The sequence below is a fragment of the Sinocyclocheilus anshuiensis genome, unplaced genomic scaffold (assembly GCF_001515605.1).
Source record: "Sinocyclocheilus anshuiensis isolate Anshui unplaced genomic scaffold, SAMN03320099.WGS_v1.1 scaffold112, whole genome shotgun sequence".
NCBI lineage: Eukaryota > Metazoa > Chordata > Actinopteri > Cypriniformes > Cyprinidae > Sinocyclocheilus > Sinocyclocheilus anshuiensis.
Window position 1 is genome coordinate 1,649,573 of NW_015557175.1, and position 8,546 is coordinate 1,658,118.

Below are 8,546 nucleotides of genomic sequence, written 5' to 3' on the forward strand. Positions count from 1 at the left end.
TTAAGCGAAACAGGTAAAGGCCTCAGCTGTGTCTTAATTTCAGTCCCTACTGTAGAGTGTAAACTTGTGAAAGTGAGCCAGACTGTGTTTTATTGTCGTTGTTGTTGTTGTTGTTGTTTTTTATTGCACTGAAAGTCTGTTGCTGATAACAAATGCCATCTGCATCCCTTACTTGTATATAAGGGATTTCGAAATAGTAAAATAATGCAACTGCATAATGCAACAGACATTTAACGTCCACCTGAACTCAGTCTCCTTGAGCCTTCAGAGCTCATAGGTTTTCCCCAAATCAACATTTGAAATGAAGTTATTAGGTTAATACAAACAATATATTTTTTTAAAAATTGTCTGCTGTATTTAAATACATTTGGCACATTCTGTTGAAAAACAACAACAACACAGAAACATTAAATAATTAACCATCATTTAAAAAGACTGCAACACATTAAGCAAATGAAAGTGCACTTTTTATCTGACAACTCACTGTCAAACCAAAATACAAGGAAAAAATGAAAAGACTAAAATCTCAAGAGATTGCTCTGGTCCCCAGAGCTGAGAGTTGGACCCTTATGACTGCGCTGCGTCTGCAAGTGCTCTTTCTGTGGATTGACCTGACTGCTTGAACCGTCATCTCCTTCCCATCCATGCAGCACTCGTCCACTTACCCCCCACTCATTTAACCAAAAACAATAGTGGCTACAGAAAAATGCCACCATAATCAATGAAAACCGTAGGAAACGGATGGATATAGTGAGAGGGAGCGAGTATAAGAGTCAAGTGTGTATATAAGAGGAGAAAGAAGCCTTAGTTTTTTTCTCCTCAAAGTCTTACTTTGCAAGTCCATCTCATGCACAAGTGGTGACGGTCATGATATTGGCACTGCTGGGTCCCGCGCTCCCACAGGAGCTGGGAGGAGAGGTGTGGCTCCCCCCTGCCCCAGCACTACTGCCCTTGTCCGTGGGTTTCTTGTCTTTTTGTTTCAGGTGCACCTTGGCGTGCCTCTTTCGCTCGTCGCTCCGCGCAAACTTACGCCCGCAGAACTCGCAAGAGAAGGGCTTCTCGCCGGTGTGCGTACGGATGTGTGTGGTTAGATGGTCGCTGCGACTGAAGGATCGCATGCAGATGCGGCACTGGAAGGGTTTGTGTCCTGTGTGGATGCGCAGGTGACGCGTCAATTCGTCTGATCGCGAAAAGCGACGGTCGCAGTTCTCCGCCGGACAGGCGTGCGGTCGCTCGTGCACGGGAGTTTTGCTCGGCCGGTTGGGGTACTTTCTTGGTCGAATGGGTTTGAGAGCGAGTGTCTGAGAGGGTTGATGGTGTTGGGAAATGTGCTGTTGCCCACCGAGAAAGCTGGGATGGATCTGTTGCTTATCCTTAAAGGCTCGAATGGTCTCGAGGGGAGTTATGGGAGGTGGGTTGACTCTAATAGGGTCCATGGTTTGGAAGGGTTTATGCTCCATCACCCCTACGTCCCCCTGGTGATGGAAGAGGTTGTAGTCTGGGATCATGGAAAAGAGGCTTCCGTCCATGCCCGGTTTGGAGGTGGTGTGGTAGTCAGAGCTCGGGTAGGGCAGAGACGAGGACGTGGCCGGGCTGTGGTGGAACGTCACCTGTTCTGGGTATATCTCGCCACAGGTCGAGTAGGCAGGAAGGGGTGGTGCGTATATTTGCTCCATGTCTGATGACTGGCCACCCATGTTGCCGCTCGACGAAGACGTCTGGGTGGTGATGTTGCCAGGTGACGGTGACACCCCCAGAATTCCTGCACTCACCAGACTGATGATGTTGTTGTCAGGACACCAACCGGAGCCTCCGATGCTGCCGGATGGAGGGGTGTCAAATGCGAATTTGCCCAGGTAGGTGACGGTTTGTCCGCTTCGACCAGACTGGAAATTGGAGCTGTACTGAACTTCTCCGCTGCCCTTCTCGCCGCCCATCCCCAAATCCATGATATTATCTGTGTGACAGGGGGTCAGAATGGACACCGTCAATTCAGAATGCCACACATTGAACACCACACCAAATAATGGTTAGGAACAAAAAAAAATACATTGGAAAGTGACTAGTGGAAAGTTCTGCATCTACAGAGAAAGCTTCTAGGAGAATCTATACTAATAGGCACTATGATTTGCTTGTTTTATAACTTTATTCTTAAGTTGGTCTCAGAAACAACATCTTGGCATACCTCTATTAATCGCCTGTTCCAAAAAAGCGAAGAAAGTGAAGCATATCAGTCCGAATGAAGGCGTGGAAATTGATCTTTGGCAAAATCAGAAATGCAAAGACATTTAAGATTCCAGTCAATATTCTCCCTCCACCCTCGCCAGCTTATTGTCTTTCTGTCACAAAGTCTAAACGGCCGCGTATTCAGTCGTAGGACTGGAACTTATTTGGCAATCAGGCTTCTCCGTACAACAGGATGTCACGATTGACATCACTGTTACTCTTATAAACACTTAATCTCTCTCTCTCTCTCTCTCTCTCTCTCTCTCCCACACCTTCAGTCTTTTCAGAGAGATGTCTCTCGACACTTGACGGCTGCTCTAAAATCTACCAAACAAAGATCTGGTGTATTGTAGTCATTTCAATCACTTTTAATATGTCTGACAAAAGTACGCTGTTGAACACAATACACTGCTGATCACAACGCATGTCTGTAAATTCAACATTTTACGATGGCTCACTAAGTTTAGTCTTGTACATGCACTTACAGTAATCGCAGTGTGTACACCAAATTGTGGCTTACGGTAGAAACAAACAGAATGAAAATTACAGATGGTCCTCGTATCTGTTCAACACACATAGGGTACATGTGTGAAGAGATGCTGTGCTGTGTCTGAAGGAAAAGACACATTCGGGCAAAAATCAGAGAGAATGAGAGAAGACTGTATTTCACTGATAAGTAAAAAACACTGTCTGTTTATTTCATGCTATGCCTGTCATTACAGGATGTGTGTGGAGATGCATTTCACACACTTGTGGGTATCTTTTACAGGGGCGTTTGGTAGGACACTTTGTAAGGACAAGAAGGGTTTGTCACCTTGAAACATTGTGATACGCAGTTATAACCTTTTTCTTTTTTATATTCTATTTAAATATCTATATTTTGTAACTTTAATTTATATAGCGTATTTTATTAATTTTTTATGTTTGAGAAGAAATAATGTCATTTAAAAATAAGGGGGGGAAACTCAAGAAATGCAAGAAAATCGACATGTTTTGAGAAATTATTCTCAAAATATTCACTTTTTCAAGAACTCACGCATTTGTTAAGGACTAGCATTTTCAGTCGGAAGCTGGCATTCATATTTCGTATTAATTTTGATATTTTAATAAACGAAACGAGGTCAATACTCTCCCGCAAGTGTGGGAAGCATCGCCTCTTTTGACCTGCAGAGTGAAAACCACATCAAGAGCTCTGTGAAACTCCATCAGTATATATACATCAAGAGGACGAATGATCTTATGCTTTCACTCTCGATAATATAGATGTTTTTACAACTCACCTGATTTTTAAGGTCGCAAAATACTAAGTTACAGAAGGCTAATGACGTTGCACTTAAAAATAAAAATCAGCTAACACATTTAATAGTTTTTTTTTTTCAACTATTTAAGTATTTAAATATATCTGATAGTTCGAGGGAGAGAGAGAGAGGGAAAAAACAGCGACGTTAAGGAAAAAAAAAACTAACAATTTGATGACCTGACTGGAAGGAATTCCTCAATTTTCTGGCACCATTATCTTAGCAAATAGTCCGATTTAATTTATTTTGTATTGTTCCCTGAATTCTAGGCGAAAATACAGGTCCTTAAAATATGTTTTAATGTGCGGGAAAAATTCAACTGATTTTAAAAAGGACAAACATTTTAAAGGGTCCGCGAATAAAGCGAAAGGAATCGGCTACAAAGAACACGCGTTGTCAAATTCAGGTAATAAACCTTTCGGGGACTAAATTATATTTTAATTTAGAGATTTTACATTTCACGTGTTTTCACGAGCGGCCCGAGCTTTTTTTTTAAGAGCTGGGCGCATATAAACGCCCACCCGCGCGTGTGGAGGGTAAGAAACAGGGTCAATACTGGATAAAGCACTGACTAATCAAAACCTTTAAATAAGAGAATAACTATATATAGAACAGAATATTAGACCGGTGCAATATTATACGGAGACAGCCCGAAATCAAGAGAATTCCAGGAAATAAAGCACTCAGTAAAAAACGAAACGGCTTTTGGCATTATTTGACTGGATTAATACGTAATAAATAGCCTATGCCGTTCACGACTGTGTAGTGTATGAATTGGCAGTAAAGAACGAGGAGTTTCCGCGTGTCCCCGTGACGCATGGGCTCGAAATGATACCTATTACCTGATATTAGCCTACCTGTCCGCTTCACACTCATATCACGTGACTGGAACATTTGAACTAGGCCTACTTTCAAACACCTTCTTTATAAAATACAATTTGGCAACAAATTGAACGCGATTTCATTACGCAGAATTCCATTAAGAAAAAGCGCAACTGTAGGCTGTAGGGAATTCGTCTAATAAATCACCAATTATTTTACTTTAAGGTGCTCATTATAATGTTATGACACAAATACATTTGATAATACTAACTATAGCAATATGTAATCGTAAGCGATCTCATACAATAATTAGGCTACATATCCATTCCGTTCGTTATTATTACTACTCAGTATTTAGGTAAATACGCTAGAAAATTAAGCCTGCACAGTCCGAATCGTGAAGAACATTTGGAAAACTGTATGAGGGGAGTAATGCTGAACAGATATGTTTATAAAGTCGCAGTATGACTAGTTCTGCTACTAAACTACTGTGACTAGCAGCCTTGCAGGCGCGCGTTAACAGGTGCTGCGGGGCTTCAAGACAACTGATGCCGCACAATAAAACTCTAACCAGCCAACACAACAGCTTAAAACCTCCAACAACAGCTTAGTGAGGAGCGACCCAAAACTTTTTGTCCTTACCTGTATTCATCTGCGAGTAGTGCGAAATAGAGTCCGGGTTTGTGAAAATGTTCATAGAATTGGGAATGTCTTCTTCTGGGTAGAGACTGTCAGGGATGGTGTTGATTAAACTGCTCATGGTAATAGGGATCTTGTCCGCTAGTTTACCTGTCATAGCAGTTATTCAGTCTGTCATTAATGAGCACGCACAGGTGTTCCGTCCCGATCAATCTCCAGTCTTCTGAAATCTCTCTAAAAGCGACAGAAAGAGATCCCAATCCCTTTGAAATTGTATCCGAGCGCGCAACGGGCACCGCGCTGATGTCTCCTCGCGAGGACTGCTTTGTGTTTGATTTCTGTGAAGTGTTATTGTCTCTGGATCAGTAGAGAGATGTTGTTGGTGGTGGTGGTGATTGCACAAGTGTAGCGAGCGCAGGGAACTCCACCGCTTTCTTGTTCAACGAGGGGGGCGGAACAAGTGCGTGACGTAGATGACCATATATGGACACACAAAGCTAGACGGCCGCTCGACGTCACATGGAAGCTCCTCATAGTGGAACATTAGAGTCGGCAGCAGGAAGATAAGTGCTCAGTGGAGCAGTGAAGGGACATTTTGTTACGAAGAGTAAGAAGTGTTTTAAAGACATATCGTGAGCATGGATATTACTAGATCTGTGAGAGCGCATGACTGTAAAAACCGGGACACTTTTACCTGCAGTGCACCTGAAGCTGCATGAAAAGGTGCATTTGTTTAATGCAGAAGCGGAACAAATGCATTTACAAATGCAGTAGGCCTAGTTAACAATATTATGAAAAAAATAATGTTTTAAATATAAAATTATAAACATAGACATGGAATTATTGATTAAAATAGACAATTATGAAAAAAAGAAATAATCAGTTGTAAAAGATCAAATATGTGCTCTCTCGTTACAATCGAAAAGTTTAAGTCTGCACTAATGCGGCATCATTTGTACAAAAGCAAAGCAGCATCAGTGCCGTATTTGATACTAAACCCGCCAGCCACTTGCCTACTCAGCTGTGTACAGATCATAAGAAGGGCCTTTTAATAAATTCTCCTGGTCTAAATGGACTGCTTTTATTCAATTAAAATATTATATAATGAATTATAATGATATATCATTTAATATGCCTGAATACATTATAGGTTACACCAACACAGCCACTTTTTACAATGCAGAATAATAATTCTGCATGATTGATACACTTGAGAACCATGTATTGCAAGACATTGCTATTTAAATACGCAGCTACCTGTCAGTTTACTATAATGCTTTTCTTTTTCCGTACTTTACCTTGTGTGTAAATTAATAGCTAAATAAATAGTTCTGTCTGTTTGGTCATATAGAAGCTCCTAGCCCAATATAACATGCGTTCTGTATCTTGCTTATTAAAATGATATTACAAGGGCCACTTGTTAGCAGTTTACTGTAGCCTATTCTCTATATGGTAAGTATCAGACTGTCCATAAAAAGGTCACAGATCCGTCTGAATAGAATATCATGAGAATGGAGTCTCATATAAGTGCAAACAGAGACTGTTCAAAAGCGTTCAACAGTTTGTGTTGCGAGTTAAATAGAAATGAAGACTCAAATGAATCATTTGTAAATGTGTTTTAAGCAACTGACTGCAACAGAAGCCCAGGAGAAGCAGCAGTGACTGTGCCTGGGTTATACAAAGACTGTAACTGCCAGAGAGTTAATCGCGTGTAAATACTGCAGGCGCGCGGCAAATCTGTAGGCTTGGCTTTGGCCTCGAGTGCCAAGTTCGCCACTGAAGTGGAAACTCCAAATAAGGCCATGATCCGGCCACGCCCCTCGCTGCCTGTATTTGGTTCGCGAGGTTCCGGTTAAGAGCTGCAAAGTGGAAAAGCGATCGGAACCCGCAGCCATTAAAGGCACCGCAGAGGGCAAAACGTCATGGGTCGTGTTTCACCAATTTAGAAACCAGGGAGAAAATATCTTATCTGCGACTTTTAGAAGTAATAAAAAAACTGCCCCTTGTTGCAAATGGTTGACTTTGTTTAGGGAGAAAAACAGTGAAGGGGAAACACAGACCTTGCCAGCCGGTGGTTCACACACAAGCATGCTAATGATATACAACCCCTCAAACAGGACAATAACAGAATGGAGAAAACTATGTTTATAAATAAATAAAAAAATACCATTATGTAGATGGCATGGTTAAAATGCATAATAATAATAATAAACACTAGACCTTGCTATATATTATTATACATATAACAAAATAGAATAAGATGACATACTTGTCTGTATGTAATCCAATTAGGAGGCCAGGGTGGCTCGTGAGATTTCCCACGTGTCCAACTAAAATTCCTCACTCCTCATCCAAGCCAATCACAGGCACAGCGCTCCTATTACCCAGCGAGAGTAGAAATCCAGCCTGCCATGCATGCGCTGAAATGCTCAGAAGATGCTGATGCAATAGACAGAGTGATGAGGTAACAATTTGTACCTGAGACCCAGCTGACATGTGTACGTTGGCCTCGAGCCTGATAAATTATGAATGTGTTCAAAATAATAACTTCATACCCCCCACCACCCCCCACTTCAAACCAGAGGCTGATGTTGCTGTCATAAACAGACATGATACAAACTTTCCAGTTACATCGCCATATAATCTATTATCTAATATCTATTTTGGACATGCACAGTATATCTACAATTTTATAATTTAAAACCTTACAAACGGTATATCTTACATTTTTTTAAATCATTTAAAACTTTACAAACCCTACCAAAAATAAACAAATAAATAAAACTTACAAACTTGAAAAGTATAAAAATAAATGCCATTTGATATTTTATTATGAAAAACACCCAAAAATAAAAATTCTCTCTTCATTTACTCACCCTCATGTTGCTGGTCCCCATTGACTTCCATAGTACTTTTTTCCATACTATGGAAGTCAATGGGTACCAGCAACTTTTTTTTTTTTTTGTGGTGAACTATCCCTTTAAGTGTTGAAATACTTTTCGGGGCATATGCATATATCCATATAAAGATATGCATCCATCCATCCAATGAACAACTCCCTCGATTAACCTCATTGCGTCCCCAGTAATCCCCAACAACCGTACGACTGCCAAATCAACTACACTCCATTCTGAACTCTGGAATTATCTGCCTTGGCAATTGATACATAAACAGTGTAGTAGTATTAGCTGACAGATATGGCCTAATGAAGTAAAAAAACGGAGTGTGTAAAAAAACTCCCACTTTATGTCCCAGATATGAATATATGATCTGATCCAATCAGGATGGGAATGTGTCATTGTTCGTTGAGCCAAGAATGTTGACAATGCAACAGGCCGTCTCCAAGGTACACTTGAAATCTGGTGCTGTCACATTAAATCGAATGCCTGTGAATCAGTATTCTTGAAATATGTGCTAAAATTAGGTCTCTCTATTCATTTCTGTTTTCTTTGGAGAGACAAATTTAATGAACTTCTGTAGCATCTGTTTATGTAAGTGTACTTTTGTAAACGAGAGCCCCGTCATTCATACCAAATGAGGAAATGCACACATACTTCATTA

General features: G+C 40.7%; 1 protein-coding gene across 1 annotated transcript; it reads right to left on the minus strand.

Annotated features, from left to right (window-relative positions):
- Positions 1-388: 388 nt before the first annotated feature.
- Positions 389-5,375, minus strand: LOC107678405 (early growth response protein 3-like). Its single transcript, XM_016473641.1, has 2 exons — positions 4,989-5,375; positions 389-1,957 (listed from the first exon to the last, which is right to left on the minus strand). The coding sequence occupies exons 1-2, from the start codon at positions 5,140-5,142 to the stop codon at positions 846-848; spliced, it is 1,266 nt and encodes a 421-aa protein (XP_016329127.1). The 5' UTR covers positions 5,143-5,375; the 3' UTR covers positions 389-845.
- Between the last annotated feature and the right edge of the window lie 3,171 nt (positions 5,376-8,546).

Bases quoted from the DNA above. Each gene is read 5' to 3' on its own strand.
- LOC107678405 (XM_016473641.1), bottom strand. From the start codon at position 5,142: ATGACAGGTAAACTAGCGGACAAGATCCCTATTACCATGAGCAGTTTA. The intron at 1,958-4,988 runs GTAAGGACAAAA...CCTGTCACACAG, and splicing joins CTACTCGCAGATGAATACAG to ATAATATCATGGATTTGGGG.